The sequence below is a fragment of the Corythoichthys intestinalis genome, chromosome 4, assembly GCF_030265065.1.
Source record: "Corythoichthys intestinalis isolate RoL2023-P3 chromosome 4, ASM3026506v1, whole genome shotgun sequence".
In the NCBI taxonomy this organism is placed as follows: Eukaryota; Metazoa; Chordata; class Actinopteri; order Syngnathiformes; family Syngnathidae; genus Corythoichthys; species Corythoichthys intestinalis.
In genome coordinates this window covers 8,608,770-8,626,850 of record NC_080398.1, presented here as the reverse complement: position 1 = coordinate 8,626,850, position 18,081 = coordinate 8,608,770, and the positions used below count along the sequence as shown (strand labels likewise).

The 18,081-nt window shown below is 40.3% G+C and overlaps 1 protein-coding gene across 5 annotated transcripts in view; it reads left to right on the top strand.

Annotated features, from left to right (window-relative positions):
* The window catches only part of shc1 (SHC (Src homology 2 domain containing) transforming protein 1), a 61,677-nt gene that overhangs the window by 18,997 nt on the left and 24,599 nt on the right, over positions 1–18,081 (top strand). For 2 of the 5 annotated variants that reach the window (XM_057833382.1, XM_057833381.1), the window contains 3 exons: positions 9,993–10,157; positions 16,121–16,191; positions 16,569–16,632. In XM_057833382.1, the coding sequence (XP_057689365.1) occupies positions 9,996–10,157; positions 16,121–16,191; positions 16,569–16,632 (297 nt within the window). In that variant the 5' untranslated portion in view covers positions 9,993–9,995. Of the gene's footprint in view, positions 1–6; positions 10,158–16,120; positions 16,192–16,568; positions 16,633–18,081 lie in introns of those variants that run through there. The other 3 variants (XM_057833380.1, XM_057833379.1, XM_057833378.1) reach the window with 3 other exon arrangements.

Genomic DNA, 18,081 nt, shown 5'->3' with positions numbered 1-18,081 from the left:
TAAGACACACTCAATCAAAAGCACAAAGACAGACTGTGGCAAAAGGGTTGGCTTAAGTAGCCATTCAAAAATTTAACAGAAACATCAACTTTATATGTACGATTAGGGGCCACACTAAAAAAAATACTGAGACGTAAATTGTAATAAGTCAATAAAGTGTGAATATTCTGAGAAATAAAGGGTAAACTTAACAAATCAGAATATTATAACATAAAACATGAACCCTAGATTACAATAAATATATGTTCTGCAACAATTAATTGATTAACTTGAGTAATCCGATTAGAAATAATATTCGAATTAAATTTTGCTGCTTCGAGTGTTTGTGTAATTAAAGTGGCGCTGTAATGGTTTGTTTTAAAAGTGTTTCCATTTAGTTATATTGCTTTGGGTGGATACACTGCCCTCTAGTAGCAACAGTGAATATGACATAACTCATTTCACATGGCTGAATCCAGCTGCTCCCTGTTAAGACCAACATAATAAGTTTTTGTTAGCGCTAATTTTTTTTTAATGCGTTCGTAATTTAGGTTTTTAGGTATATTTAGCCGTTTTGGGTGGGAATGTGTGTTTAAACCGTTTGTTAAGTGCATTGTTTAAAAAAAAAAAAAAAAAAACGGTAGCATTTTTATAGCATTTAAGCTAGTGGACTTTTGCTATGTACGTTAGCCAACTATTCTTTCGTTGTACTTAGATCCTCTTTTTTTTTTTTTAACGCCGTTTTAGGCTCGCCTCAGGTATTTTAATTTGTTGTTTCTTATCCGATTGCTCGATTATTCGAACTAACTAGTTCATTGATTAATCGACTACTAAAATAATCGATAGCTGCAGCCCGATACGTGTTATGTGAACATCCTTCATGCTACTGTATGTATATACGGAAAGAATAAAGTATTTTTCGGTATTTTTATTTAAAATTTGAAAAATTATTATGTTTTGATATGAGGAAATATATTATTATTATATAAATATAAAGCTTGAAATAATGAATATAGTTGTGGTTGCTTTTTTTTTTTTTTTTTTTTTACACAAGACAAGAAAAATAGTTTTAGCAAAAACGTTAGCTCACAAAAGAACGCGTAGTTACTGGAATCAGGCTGTGGTATTTAGGTTTGGGTGGGGAATTTTTTTGAATTAATCAGACCCGAATCTTTTTAATTATGTTCTTGTCATTTTTCTTGTAGTATTCCAACCGCAGGAGTCAGGAACCAATACTAATTCACACAGCTTTGTATATCTGTTAGAGGAGTGAACATTTTTTCCAGTTTTAAGTCATTCCTCTTGTAATTGATCACTTCCAATGAGAAATGAATCTAATAAATGAGCTGCTTGATGAAAGCAAAATAATCTGATTAGCCTTGTAGATCTTGCCTGTGCAACCACAATTTTAATTAGAATATGATCATTTAAAAGCGGTTATTACCGGTATTCATTTTAATAGCTCATTATGATGAAATCTGATTTATGATAGACTGAAATCAAAAATATGTCCTTACCTAACGTTTTATGTTATTACTGAAAATTTTAAGGTAAATTAAATGACTTTCCTGGCAGATGAATAGCACTTATTTACGGTACATTCATAGAACACTGTCCTACCACTCAGCATGGATGTATGATATAGTATGTCACAGTGTTGGCTTTTGTCAACCCTCACCACAGTGTGTCATGTGTTTAATAGCTAACATATATGGTGGGGTGGAGGTGGTTGCACTTGGAACTGAGTTTACTTTTCTCAATCACTGAACAGACCACCAATCATACAACCGTGTGCCTTTAAGATAATTTGGAGCTTTTATATACAATGAGGTGTGTTCTGAAAGTTCCAGGACTATTGTAAATTAAGATATTTAAGAAAAAAAAAATCTTTCTCCTTTTTCTATTTGAAAATGAATCCTAGTAGTCCAACATGCTGTACCATACCATTGCCAGCTTGATTTGCAACACCTTTATGCATACGTAAAAGAATTCTTCCATAATCAATCACTTCTCTGTCGTCAGCATTGCAATGGTGCTCTTGGCCAGGATCTTGCGGATGCTCAGGCTTTTGTGAGCAAGTGAGTTGTATAGTGAAATAACTACGACTTGCCGCAACTCTCACCTCTTCTCACGCTTAAAACAGGAATAGGGCGGTGTCAGATTCTGATAATATGATAAAAGTTTGACAAAAATATTCCGATTTCACACCAGAGGGGAAATGCAAACTAATGTTTGCCTTGCTTGTTAACAAGTTATCTGGTAGCAAATTTACTTATTAATTGAAGAAGTACAAAACCTGAAAGGGGAAGTTCAGAATTGTTGACATTAGACTTAATCTTTGAGTTAGCGGGGGTTTAATTAGTAGGTGGAGTTGATTTCTACGAATTCCGTGCAGTTAGTTATTGATTAGTTTCAGGGCTCAAGAGTGGCTAAGCTAGCGCGAGTCAATGAGACCGTCCTAGTGTGCCAATAAAAAGCAACATATGCACACATGACCCATGCAATCAATAGTGTTGGCAATGTTTTCAGGATGAAGTTACTAAAACTTTAAAACCATTGCATGTCAATAACTGCATTATGAACAGCAACATTAGTAATCCAGTAGCTCTATAGGTAACAGGCTGCAGAGCGGAGTGATATTTTTTCCACCGGTGTGTTTGTCATAGCCAGCAGCAAGAATCTACAGTTTGTATTTTTCCTTGTTCTTCATGGGGAATTTGTGGAAACTTTCATTCGCCCATTTCTTCTGTTTGTTTCCACAGCGTCTAAATGCACGTTTCACTATGTTGCCATTCTTCATTCAAGACTTCGTAGAGTGATGTTGTATTTGAGGAAGGTGGGAAATTAGAATTTTCCAACCCCCGACCAGGATAAATAATTGGAATGCCACTCGAACTGTGGGGCCCTAGTCGCGAAATAGGGAAAGAAGTACCCCGACTTCAGGAGTTGCTTCAATCAGAAGTCACTCAACAAAATGTGCTGCCTGTCGAAAAGCAGACCGTCAATAGTAAAACTAAAGAAAGTAGTTTACAGTGTGGTTTATTTACCTTAGCCGTCGTTTTTCCTCTACTATTTGATTGCTTATGGGAAGCCATGTTTGCTGCAGGTCAACATGTCTTTTGATGGCCAAAATAAAAAATGCTTGGAACGCTTTGAAGTCGCAACTGGCACCATCCGAGTGTGATAAGTACGACTTCCCATCTTCCTCGAATGCAGCATGAGCACGAGTGGCTAAAGCACTCCTCTCTATTGTGGTCGCATTACGCATCTTTAAAAAAATATGAATATGAATTACGGCAGTTTGGTGTGACATTGTTTTGGCCGCATGTGTATTTTGAACAACGATCTGCATTTTGAATTTATTTGACTATGTTAGATCTCTTAATATCATTTTTTTATTTGGTATGCTAGGAAGAGACCTGACTGGCGCTAGCTTAGCCACTCTGGAGCCCTGAAATTAATAACTAACTAACTACTTAACGAACTGTACGGAATTTGTTCAAATCAACTCGACTGGCATTGATATGAAATTTGGTGATATCTTATCACTATGTTAGAAGTACAGTGGTACCTCGACATATGATTGCTTCAACACACGATCTTTTCAACACCCAACGTAAAATTTGACTCCATTTGTTTCTACATCCGACGACAAGCTCGAAATACAATGATTTATGACAGTGCCACAGTTTCTTTGTTTTCCCGCAAGACTGATGCATGCCGGATTTTCTTGTGAGAGAAATCAACATGGGTTCCAAGAATGCTAGTGCAGGTGGTAAAAAAAGGAAAAAGGTGAGGCTTACGATTGAAATGAAGATGGTAATGATAGGAAAAATATGAGCGTGGTGTGCGCGTCCATGAACTGGCTCGACAATACGGCCGTAGAATATCTACGATCTCGACGGTCCTTCTCCAACCTTCGTCCACCAGTCTTTATAAGTTAAGGTGGCAATTATTATTGTGGTCACATTGCCAAAAAATCGCCAGCTTCGTCAGAGTTTTAATCATTTATTTCAGAACTTGTGCAACACAACATGCCTACTGTCCGCCGCAGTTGAACATGTGACACGAAAAAGCAAGTTTATTTCATAATACTTATATAATATTTTTTTTTTCTCCTGTCGTATGCTCTTTAAGAGTGAATGTAAAAAGTCCTCTCTCACTCTGTCAAGTCAGGCACACGCTGCTTTCAGGTACACCACGCAAAACACATCCGCCAGATTAGGACCCGTTACATTATTACAGGTATTATTGTTACTATTATTATTAGTCCGATTTTTATTCATTATTTATTTGTTTTGCTTTGTGTAATTGCTATTTGCTATCGTACCAGCAGCATTTATTAAGCACTTAGTGTAGGTTTTTGGGCTGTGGAACAAATTAATGGAATTATAATGTATTCTTATAGGAAAATCCTGCACGCCATATGACCATTTCGACTTACAAACAAGGTCCTGGAGCGAATTATATGTAGAGGTACCACTTTATAACAATATTTAGAAGTACCACTGTATAACAAAATGTTTTATTTTACGTCGCCGAATTTATAGTCAAACTTTTCAGAATGGATCCTTTGTAGACATTTCCGAAATATTGGTAAAGGTTGAAAAGTATAATTGACAAATTTAATGTACTATTATCTAAGTTATCTTTTATTTATAGTGTGCACATGGCTGAAGCACTTCAAGCTGGAAGCTAATAGTGGTTATACTGTATAAGGTAACTAACTGGCTTGCTATCGCAATAACATGATATACTGTATATTAAATCTGATTGGCCGACTGACTGCAAACAAAATAATAGGTGATTTGTCGACTACAGAATAATAATTTGTGGCAGCCTTAGTGTTTACTGTACACTGAACCAGCTCAAACCCCAGCAATTAATGCAAATGCATGAGGATTTCTTTGTAGACTTGCAATGTGATCATCTGGCTCACATTAAAGGTGAAGTACCACTCAAAGGTGATACTTTGGAGTTTAAATGTATCTTTTTGACAGCAATCCTGGAACTTTTCTAACACAGCTCATATATATCTAGTAGCTAGACACCACATCGGTTGAGTATCGGTACTGCAGTGCCTGTAGTGTCATTTGAGGACTCCTCCGAATCACTTTGGGTGACTTCCTCTGCTTTCCGCAACACTGCCTTCTCACGCTTGAATGGCAATATTGGCTGCTTTGTTCCTGAAGGAATAGTGCTAACCCACTGTGTAGCTACCTTACATTGAGGAGGGTGAACAGTTGACGTCCTGTCTGTCTTTTCTTTCACTCTTAGCTTCTCACATTACTAAACATGAGTGAAGGAGGAGCTTTGGCAGTCACCCCCCTAGCCCTTTTTTCCTCACTTATTCCACTTCTCCATCTCCCCATGGAGAGCTAATGTGCAGCGGGAGCATCCTGCTGTGCATATACATGTACACAGGCAAACTGAGGTCGCAGAAGAGGGGGCGGGAGGAAACAGGATGAGAGGAAAGGAGGGGTTCTGTATGTGTGTTATAGAGAGGAAAAAAGAGAGAGAGTGATGCTAAGAGACTGTAAGCGCAAGAATAGGAAGCAACGTCACCCGCACAGACAGGAGGGAGGGGGACCACAGACAGAGTGGAATTGGAGGGGGAGAAAAGGAGCACAATGAAGTAGTGCCATTGTCCGCCCTGGCAGCGCTGCCATTCTGCCATCTGCCCAAAGTGAGTGAGTGAGTGAGGGAGAGGAGGGGAGAAAAGAGAGGAGAATAAGAGAGGAGAGGATAGTCTTACACAGAGAAGGACAGGAGGAAAGATGGAGATGCGCAGCCAACAGTGACTTGGTGAAATAATCCGGCAAAAAGAGTGGTTCACCGAAGACCTTTTTTGAGGGAGTGGACTGGAGGAGCAGAAGGAAAGGATGGCTAACATTTCTTTCATGTGAATATAGTCATTTTGCTTTCTAAATCAAATAACTGTACAGAAAAGAAGTAATTCCATTCACAAGTACTACTTTTTCGTATTGACTTTTTATTGTTGTAGTCTGAGTGTCTTGTAGCTTGCAATTTTTCACTTCGAATATTCAGGTTGTTTTTATGAAAGTTTTCTAAATATCAGTCTTATTCTCCATACTTGCTCTTGGGTTGTTTTACTCTTACATGCCAGACTTGCCCTAGTTGGAGCCAGTTGCATGCCGACATCATGGCATGTCAACATTGATTGGCTGTTATGTCTGGCGCGACAACGCTCCAACTTTGATCATTTCCTGAAAGCTATTGATCTTTCAGGGGAGTTTAGTCGTCCTGTCTGTGGGACAAAGAAATAATAATGTGGAGTCTTCAACTTTACGATTAGCTACTGTCATGTGATTCAGTTAAGCTCTTTGTCTGCCAACACTTTTTCTACCGTTGTCAGGACTTACTCGGCAAACCTCAACAGGCATCTCTCTTAATCGTCTGTTGCCAAGGCAATGGGCTGCAGTTGCCGACGGAACAAAATGTAAAGTTTTGGTTTGTATTACTTGTTTTAAACTGGTGCTTCTTTATTCTGTAATTGTATTCTATCAGTTAAGAAAATGCAGTACATTTGAATTTTTGGTCATGTACAGTTTTTTTAAAAATTCTGTCCAAACAGTGACTGCCTTTTGTTTTCATGCTCCAGACGGTCCTTGTCTGTACGGCGCACACCAGTCTGAGAGAATCAGGGTTGTTTCAGGTCACCTGTCTCACCCTCCCCATTCTGTGTATTCACCCTATGGCGAGGCTCCGTCGCTTTCTTTGTCCTGATCTCACCTTAATCAACTGCAGCAAACCTGAATTGCCATCAGTCAAACTGATTCACTATTTGGGAGATCAGTGGGATGAATTAATTGGCAAAATTGTCCCCTTCAAACATTTGGCTGGCCATAACTGCCTGGCCTTGACACGGCTAATTAATGATGATTGTAATGTTTGCATCAGTTTCTCCTACTGTCCATGTGCCGATGACTCAGGATTTCCCTTTGTGGAGAGCGGGTCATCCGCTTTGAAGTCACCTCATCTCACCTGCCTCTCATGTCTTTTCAGTATCTTTTCAGCAGTGTAAGGATCAACTGTTTCAGCAGTTTAGCATTATACTTCCAAACAACATTTTACTAATTGAAAGAATAGATTTTTATTGTTTGTGGCATTCTTCAACTGCCCAAACGTAGATGACTCGGGATTTCTGATCATGTATACCTAGTCATCGCCACTGAAATATTGACCTGACCTACCCTGTTCTCCGTGTTCGCGCTCAACCCTCTTTTTTTGCAACACAAGGATTAACTGTTTAATTAGTTTGAAGAACCAAAAAGAAATCAAATCTTTTTGTATGTTTTTTAAAGGCATTTGTATTTGTGGCTCATCAGACTTCTTTCCCCTTGATGGTCCTCATGCAGGTTAATCTTTCCAGCCATACTTCTTTAAGATTTTCTGTCTCACACTGCTCAACTGTGAGCAGATCCTCCTTGGTGCTTCTAATCCACGACCGTATAGATGTCTAGTTATCTTTGCTAGACAACCCCTCTGTGGTGCTAGACTGGTTGTGGATGGTTTCACGCCCACTGCAAGCTGTCGCATGGAATGTCTGCAATAGTTTGAAGTGTCTTCTATTTTATTTTATTATTTTTTTCCGCTTCACAAAAATTTCAGTGCCAAACCTCAAAGGTGCAGGTGCAGGTGTAGGTGTCATCAAAATAAGGTGTGTGCTGATCTCTCTGTGAGGGGTAAAGGTCAATAACTGGTGACTATGACTAATGCCTGAGCCACGCTTAGGTGGAAATGTTGACTGTTTTCTTTGTAGAACTTTGGCTTGTTGGTAACTGTTAACGTTAACAGACTGTTGTTTGCCTTTAAGGTAGGACTATGCAGAATACGAGGTGATACAATACATGTACAGTAGTCTACAGCTTGAAAAGCTTTATATTGAAATAAATAAGGCCTACATCACTGGTCTTGTCTCAGGTAACTGACTACTATCTGGCCGTTATGCTTGATGTAAAATAGTGAGGGCTGTTATACATAGAATGGGTCAGCAGAGTGAGAGTTTATTTGTGTATTACAAATCAGGTCTCAAGACTATAACAACAAACCCACTTGCCTTCATTGGGCAATGACCTGCATCCTCTAGTGTTTCATTACCACCGTACGGTGCTACTGGAGTGAGTGTGTCAGTAGTAACTTTCCACATTACCAGTGGTGCTCTGGAGGTGACCAATTTCAAACCACGACGGCCTCACTTGTTTTAGCTATATCAGGAACTTCAGTCAGGAACGGGCCGACGCTAGCCTTGTCTTAACACTTTACATTTTCTGATTTCTTCCTCTGGTGTCTAAGTAGGTGAACATGTCTAGACACTAGCCATCCCTTCTCTCGAGGCGAAGGAGGCAAGTGAGCTCGGGGTTAACACTTTCTAAACAAGAGGCACTGTTAAACGGGACAGACTGGAGAACGGGCAAGCAGCCGCGGGAGGGGGTGAGGGGGAGATCATCTGGAAGAGGCGAGAGGAAGTGGTGGCGCGGGAGAGGGCGGAGGCGCTGGAGAGGCAGAGGCTGGCCGAGTACATTGTGTGGAGGAAGAGAGAGGACTTCCAGGAGAGGCGAGGAGAGAGGGAAAAGAGAGATAGGAGTGCCGAGAAAGGGAAAGAGCCAGTGCCAGAAGTGATCTGGAAGAAGAGGGGGGAAGACAACACAGGGAGGGAGCCAGCTAGGGCCATTGAGGGTGGACACCAAATCGTTTGGAGGAAGAGGGAGAGGGACTAGGAGATTTTAGCCGGCTTTAATAACAAGGGTGCTTTACACGGAGCTGGACACTAGCCATATATTTGTAAGCTTGCTTTCTCTCCTTTAGCTGATTGAGGTTGCCGGTGTGTGTTGTATTGACCAAGTGAAGTTGTGTATGTGTCGTCGCCTTGTTAGGGCGCACAGCCCCCTTGCGATTTCATATCTGGTTGCTAATAGGGTTTTTATGGGCCTGTGTCAAGCTGGACACAGCTGCCGAGGGAGCAGTCTCTCTTTCTCTCTCCCTCACTCGCTCTCACACAGACTTACACTCCTTCCTCAGAGCAGACACTATCACACATACAGACGGTACACACATATGCAAGGGGTGGTGAGAGACAATCACTCGTGTTGATTTTCTTTGGTGCTGCTGACAGCTGCACTTGGAGGCCTTTTAGTTGGCCAAAATCTTCACGTGTATTGTATTAAGTCTGTTTTTTTTTTTTTACTCATGAACTGATTACACAATGAACTCTGATTTGAGAGGTGAACTGATTTCAACATGACGCAAGCAGAGATGCTCCAAAGAAACTGCCTACATCTGTACACCGCCATTATCTGGAATGCCGCTTTTTGCTTAAAAGACATTTTTAACTTTAATCTCATTGTGGATAAAGCCATTTTTAAAACAATTCACTTTGGGCTGCCTGCTATAGAGTGGAGGACTGACAACCAGACAGGTGGATGTCACTCTTACTCTGAGAGAAACTGGCTGCGTGTCCTCAAAAGAGAAACTCTGAATGCAGGACCAAAGAGACCTTGATACAAATCACTACAGCCTGTGTGGAGTTGTGCGGACATAAAAACTGAGACAGCAGAACTACTATGGAGCTTGTCCCTAAAACAAAGTACACACACTTTCGAAGTGAATCGCTCAGCTCGACTGATGAAACAAATTCCAATCCATCTTCCTTCCCTCCTTCCACTCCTGCCACTCCTCTCACTCCCTCTCCTTGCTTACCTTCCTCCCTCTCCTCCTCTTCTCTCACCCCCATCTTGCCCCCATCTTCTCCCCGACCACCCGAGAACAGCCCCACCACCCTATGCTCCTTCTTCCCAAGGATGGGCTCCTTGCGCCTTGGCGTCTCTGCCACTCTGCTTCCAGGACTCAAGGCCTCCAGTAGGCCACCACAGACCCGCGCTCCTGTCGAGTCCCCCATCGATGACGGGAGCAGCTCAAGTTCCTCCCCTCCGCTGCATCATCCGCTCCCCCCTTTAACCGCTCCTTCTCCCCCTCCTCGACCACCCCTACAGGACATGAACCGGCTGGGTGGGGCGTCCAGGAGGGCACGTGTAGAAGGTGCTCAACTCGGTGGAGATGAGTGGACGCGGCATGGCTCCTTCGTCAACAAGCCCACCCGTGGGTGGCTGCACTCCGACAACGTGGTCAGCACCACTGGTGTATCCTACTCTGTGCGGGTATGTAAATCAAATTGTCACCTGTTGACAGTTACTACCTTTTTTAAGTTTTTTATGTGTGTACAGTAGCAGTCAAAAGATTGGTTATTGAAGGCATGAGCAAGTATTTCCGAAATTATAACTGCCCTTATATGTACAGTACATATTTACCATATACCTATAAGGTTCACCTGCAATACAGTTTAGTCATCCTTATCCATCTAGTGAAAGAGTATTTAATTGTCCTTCCAGTCTCTGTATGTCACTGGTATAGATAGATGATTACATTTCTAGTGAATACCAATTTTCGGATCAATAAAATTAAGATAATCTGCCTGAGATGGAATATTCTGCCTGGAACAATATTTGATAATGACTTAAGTGCATGTGTGTGTGTGTGTGTGTGTGTGTGTGTGTGTATACATACATACATACATATATATGTGTATATATGTGCATATATATAAATATATATATATACAGTGCCTTGCAAAAGTATTCGGCCCCCTTGAACCTTGCAACCTTTCGCCACATTTCAGGCTTCAAACATAAAGATATAAAATTTTAATTTTTTGTCAAGAATCAACAACAAGTGGGACACAATCGTGAAGTGGAACAAAATTTATTGGATAATTTAAACTTTTTTAACAAATCAAAAACTGAAAAGTGGGGCGTGCAATATTATTCGGCCCCCTTGCATTAATACTTTGTAGCGCCACCTTTTGCTCCAATTACAGCTGCAAGTCGCTTGGGGTATGTTTCTATCAGTTTTGCACATCGAGAGACTGACATTCTTGCCCATTCTTCCTTGCAAAAGAGCTCGAGCTCAGTGAGGTTGGATGGAGAGTGTTTGTGAACAGCAGTCTTCAGCTCTTTCCACAGGTTCTTGATTGGATTCAGGTCTGGACTTTGACTTGGCCATTCTAACACCTGGATACGTTTATTTTTTAACCATTCCATTGTAGATTTGGCTTTATGTTTTGGATCATTGTCCTGTTGGAAGATAAATCTCCATCCCAGTCTCAGGTCTTGTGCAGATACCAACAGGTTTTCTTCCAGAATGTTCCTGTATTTGGCTGCATCCATCTTCCCGTCAATTTTAACCATCTTCCCTGTCCCTGCTGAAGAAAAGCAGGCCCAAACCATGATGCTGCCACCACCATGTTTGACAGTGGGGATGGTGTGTTCAGGGTGATGAGCTGTGTTGCTTTTACGCCAAACATATCGTTTTGCATTGTGGCCAAAAAGTTCAATTTTGGTTTCATCTGACCAGAGCACCTTCTTCCACATGTTTGGTGTGTCTCCCAGATGGCTTGTGGCAAACTTTAAACGAGACTTTTTATGGATATCTTTGAGAAATGGCTTTCTTCTTGCCACTCTTCCATAAAGGCCAGATTTGTGCAGTGTACGACTGATTGTTGTCCTATGGACAGACTCTCCCACCTGAGCTGTAGATCTCTGCAGTTCATCCAGAGTGATCATGGGCCTCTTGGCTGCATCTCTGATCAGTTTTCTCCTTGTTTGAGAAGAAAGTTTGGAAGGACAGCCGGGTCTTGGTAGATTTGCAGTGGTCTGATGCTCCTTCCATTTCAATATGATGGCTTGCACAGTGCTCCTTGAGATGTTTAAAGCTTGGGAAATCTTTTTGTATCCAAATCCGGCTTTAAACTTCTCCACAACAGTATCTCGGACCTGCCTGGTGTGTTCCTTGGTTTTCATAATGCTCTCTGCACTTTAAACAGAACCCTGAGACTATCACAGGCAAGGTGCATTTATACGGAGACTTGATTACACACATTTGGATTCTATTTATCATCATCGGTCATTTAGGACAACATTGGATCATTCAGAGATCCTCACTAAACTTCTGGAGTGAGTTTGCTGCACTGAAAGTAAAGGGGCCGAATAATATTGCACGCCCCACTTTACAGTTTTTTATTTGTTAAAAAAGTTTAAATTATCCAATAAATGTTGTTCCACTTCACGATTGTGTCCCACTTGTTGTTGATTCATGACAAAAAAATTAAATTTCCTATGTTTATGTTTGAAGCCTGAAATGTGGCGAAAGGTTGCAAGATTCAAGGGGGCCGAATACTTTTGCAAGGCACTGTATGTATGTATGTATGTATCAGGGGTCGCGTTAACCGAATATTTTCCGTCGTTGACCGGTTTTTTAAAACGGTGACGGAAAAAACTGAAGTCCATCTGTCATTTTGACAGGTTGCAATTCACACCCCAGACCACAGGGTGGCGAGTGAGCATATTAATTAGCTATTGTCTCTCCTGATGCATGACGTCGTTGGCCTTACTCGGAAAAATGTCAAGGCAACTGAGTGTCCAAAGTTTCTTCAAAAAGCCCCAAAACGACGATGGTGTTGATAAAAGAGGTGAAAAAAGAGGGACTGGTGCAGTGGAGGATGAAGGATGACAACGAATCAAGTGAATCGCCGGTTCACTCCTCACTGCGGTGAGCAGTTGAAAACACCGCCAATTACTAAGAAGGGCAGAATTGGTAACACGGTGAAAGCGGCATAAAGCCAAAAAAGCGGACCAGACTAGCCAGAGCCTGAAATTATTTCAAGGAAAATATGGAGGGTGCCACCACTGTGTGTACTCTTTTTGCTAAGCTGAGCTTGCATACCACGGTAGCACGTCGGCTATGAACGAACACTTGACGCGCCGTCACCCAGGTGTATTTCGGAAGACAACAGTAAACAACAAGCTAGCGGATTGTAAGTCCATACAACTTTCTAACGATTTTTAAAAAAAAATTGAAGTTGCCTTTATGTGCGTCGTATCAACGTGCATTTTTATTTAGTAATCATAATACATTTTAAAAAATGTGTGTGTGTGTATATATATATATATATATATATATATATAATGGAATTATATAATATTTTATTATTATTAAATGTATTAGGATCATGGAAGGTCCCACTTGGGGGGAAAAATATATATATATCCTGTATATACATAATATAATGAAAATATATATGGAAACACAGCACTGGCCTGCTTACTGTAATCCATGACTGCACTAATGTTAGTTACTTTATATTATGCATCAAGATATAGTCATTTTAAAAATTTAAGTGACTGGTAAAAATAGATTATGACCGGATTTTTATGACCGTCAGTCAAAATGACAGACAACGAAAAAGTCTAGCGCAGCCTCTGGTATGTATATGTATGTATGTATATATATATATGTGTGTATGTATATATACATATGTATGTATATGTATGTATGTGTGTGTATATATATATGTATATATGTATATATATGTGTATGTATATATGTATATATATTTATGTATGTGTGTGTGTATATGTGTATGTATGTATGTATATATGTGTGTGTATGTGTATGTATGTATACACAGTGCCTTGCAATAGTATTCGGCCCCCTTGAACCTTGCAACCTTTCGCCACATTTCAGGCTTCAAACATAAAGATATGAAATTAAATTTTTTTGTCAAGAATCAACAACAAGTGGGACACAATCGTGAAGTGGAACAACATTTTTTGGATAATTTAAACTTTTTTAACAAATAAAAAACTGAAAAGTGGGGCGTGCAATATTATTCGGCCCCTTTACTTTCAGTGCAGCAAACTCACTCCAGAAGTTCAGTGAAGATCTCTGAATGATCCAATGTTGTCCTAAATGACCGATGATGATAAATAGAATCCACCTGTGTGTAATCAAACGATATGTTTGGCGTAAAAGCAACACAGCTCATCACCCTGAACACACCATCCCCACTGTCAAACATGCTGGTGGCAGCATCATGGTTTGGGCCTGCTTTTCTTAAGCAGGGACAGGGAAGATGGTTAAAATTGACGGGAAGATGGGTGCAGCCAAATACAGGAACATTCTGGAAGAAAACCTGTTGGTATCTGCACAAGACCTGAGACTGGGACAGAGATTTATCTTCCAACAGGACAATGATCCAAAACATAAAGCCAAATCTACAATGGAATGGTTAAAAAATAAACGTATCCAGGTGTTAGAATGGCCAAGTCAAAGTCCAGACCTGAATCCAATTGAGAATCTGTGGAAAGAGCTGAAGACTGCTGTTCACAAACACTCTCCATCCAACCTCACTGAGCTCGAGCTCTTTTGCAAGGAAGAATGGGCAAGAATGTCAGTCTCTCGATGTGCAAAACTGATAGAAACATACCCCAAGCGACTTGCAGCTGTAATTGGAGCAAAAGGTGTATTAACGCAAGGGGGCCGAATAATATTGCACGCCCCACTTTTCAGTTTTTTATTAGTTAAAAAAGTTTAAATTATCCAATAAATTTTGTTCCACTTCACGATTGTGTCCCACTTGTTGTAGATTTTTGACAAAAAATTAAAATTTTATATCTTTATGTTTGAAGCCTGAAATGTGGCGAAAGGTTGCAAGGTTCAAGGGGGCCGAATACTTTTGCAAGGCACTGTGTATACATACATACACATACACACACACACACACATATATACATACATACATACACATAGACACACACATACATATATATATATATATATACATACACACATATATATACATACATACATATACAGGAAAAAAATGAAGCCTTCAAAGAAAAGAACATGGTCCCCGCAGTCAAACATGGCGGAGGTTCCCTGATGTTTTGGGTTGTGGCACTGGACTGCTTGACCGTGTGCATTATGAAGTCTGAAGACTACCAACAAATTTTGCAGCATAATGTAGGGCCCAGTGTGAGAAAGCTGGGTCTCCCTCAGAGGTCATGGGTCTTCCAGCAGAACAATGACCCAAAACACGCTTCAAAAAGCACTAGAAAATGGTATGAGAGAAAGCATTGGAGACTTCTAAAGTGGCTAGCAATGAGTCCAGACCTGAATCTCATTGAACACCTGTTGAAAATGGCAGTTTGGAGAAGGCTCCCTTCAAATCTCAGAGACCTAGAGCAGTTGGCCAAAGAAGAATGGTCTAAAATTCCAGCAGAGCATTGTAAGAAACTCATTGATGGATACCGGAAGCGGTTGTTGGCGGTTATTTTGTCTAAGCTACCAAGTATTAGGCTGAGGGTGCCAATACTTTTGTCCGGACCTTTTTTGGAGTTTTGTGTAAAATGATAATGATTTAATTTTTTTTCATTCCCTTTTGGGTTTTTTTTTTTCATTGCAAGCAAAATAAATGAAGATATTACTACCAAAGCATTTGTAATTGCAATCATTTTCTGGGAAAAATTGAGCATCATCCGACAGAATTGCAGGGGTGCCAATACTTTTGGCCGGCAGTGTATAATATGTGAGTGTGTTTTTAATTTATACATTTATTTAGATTTATTTTATAAATAATGTATAGTGTAAACACTCTTAAATGTAATACAAGTACAAAATAATATCCATAAACCTTTTGATATGCGGTCACTTGCTAGGATGCCAGTGACTATCTGTATCATTGGCAGTAGATGTATTAGAGGTTTATTTATTTCTTAGATATTTTTATTTACATGGCTTTATTCTTTGATTGATTTGGCAAAATTAACAATTCATTGTCATTTAATATTTTTAATGGAGTGGAGGGAAAATCTGTTATCTTATTTTTCTTTGTTTTCTCGACGAGAATCATTTTGCAATGCTGGAAGGGCTGTGCCATAGCAGAGATCTGGCTGGCTATTGTTTAAATTCCTACAGATTTCAAGCTTTCTCTTAAATCAGCTAACCTGTTGAAAACTGCTTAAAGACATGATTAATCTGTACAGCGACAAAATTGTTAATCATTTCACTGATTATTTCTACCCTCCCAGGTTATCATTTAAAAGTGACAATGGACATTGGTAAAAGATATTGTGGGTGTACCAAACACAGTTTCCTTTTTGCATCTATATTTATTTGGTACAGACCCCCCCCCCCCCCCCCAAAGCTTTTTAGTTGTTTAGACAACAGGAAAATGTTTTTCTTCCGTTGCTCATATTATGTCGTTTACTTCCTATTTCCTGTGCAGTATATGGGTTGCGTAGAGGTGCTACAATCAATGCGAGCGCTTGACTTTAACACCAGAACTCAGGTCACCAGGTGAGTGCATACAGTTTGCCATTTTGAGTGTTCCTCGTGTGTCTAGTTATAAGGTTAAAATGTAGCTAGACAATACAGTATTTCTGTGCTTGCTTGCTTGTCTGCCCTTTTTCTGCTTGAGACTCATGACTCTTTATTTACATGGTGTGTGTCTGCATGTCTGCCGCTTTCTTGACCGCCCTTAAATTTGAATGTTGTGGCATTCCAGTGGTTTCCTTCTGGTTTCCGTCGCAATGTTTGTGTCTGTGTCATGGAGTGAGCACAACCTGCCAGCGCAATGCGTTTAATCGTTTGATCCACAACGCAACTAACGAGGCCAGGGAGGTGTCAGTGTTATTGTTATGCCACACTGTGCCTACATGTTTTAAATCTTTCAGGGAGGCCATCTCAGTGGTGTGTGAGGCAGTGCCTGGAGCCAAAGGGGCCCAGCGAAGAAGAAAGGTACACAACGTGCACATTGTCTTCGTACACACACCCATTCGGGACATTACTTATTTATATCGCTTAAGTGGACAGCAGTGGTAAAGGGATTTTCTGGGTAAGAGCTCGATTTAGCTTGATTGTCCACTCTGTGGTCATTTGACTATTTACTTGCACACTCTTGCGTATCACACATGGCTCTGGATTTAGGTTAACTGTACGCTCATGTGGATAGTGGTGTACTTGCAGATAATTACCAGTCAGGCTCTCTTACCCCAAGGGAGGGAGGCTCAAGAGTTGAACTACAAAGTCAAACGCAATGCGACATGCGTCTTAAAGATGAAAATTAAAGTGTTTTTTTTTCTTGACACACACATCGCAAAACATTGATTAACATTCATTAACATTATGCAAGTTAACAACAAATTTATACCCAATATTTAAACTACCCATTCTCTTGAGTTCTCAAACTATCGCCATCATGAAACTTTGATTACCGTATTTTTCGGACTATAAGTTGCAGTTTTTTTTCATAGTTTGGCTGGGGGTGCGACTTATACTCAGGCGCGACTTATGTGTGAAATTAACACATTATGATATCATTTCACATGGTATTTTGGTGTTTTGGAGTGACATTGATGGTTTAGTAACCTTGTTGGCATGTTCTTTGTGCTATAGTTATCTGAATAACTCTTAATGTTATTGTCTTAATGTTACGTTAACATACCGGCCACGTTCGCGTTCTGCCTTTGGCAATGTGTGTTCAATTGTATTATTGGCTTTTTTATATTGAAATGCATGCTTTTAGTTTGTGGCGCTTTCACGCCCAAGTGGGGGCGCACTCGCACTTGTGCGAAGAAGAGCGCTCAGACGGCACAAGAAGATGGACAGCTACGCAGCTCTGAGCGAGTGGGCGAGTTAGCGAGAGAGAGAAAAACACGCCTGCGAACCTACGTTAATTGTTTATGCTTGTAAAATATCTCTACAGAGGCAACGCCTGTGTGTATCATCTTTTCTGTTGTTGTTGTGTGTTTTCCACCCGCGATCGGACATTTAGAGCCAGTTGTGTGGTTGTTTGAACGATGTGCTAATGCTAGCGAACGCATGCTAACCGTTTGTGTTATTGCTATGATAGCAGCTAATTATTATTTATTTACGTTGATGCGAACCTGTTTGGTATCAAGGACGAATTTGATTTGTATTATTTCAATTTTTAGTTTCACTCTTCAAATGATGGTGTCATGACGACAGCTAAATTAAAGTCAGCAAATTATACGGACATCCAGTATCGTCATTTGGGAGTTTAGCTCACTGTATAGCCAGGACCGAGCCGTAGCGTCCTGGTGAGGACAGTACATTCGCATTTCGTTGTTCATGCATCATGTAACATTATACTGTACACTTTTTTAGCATGTTGTTCTCTATTGTATTTTTATTTTAAATTAACTTTCAAGATGACATATCTGTTGT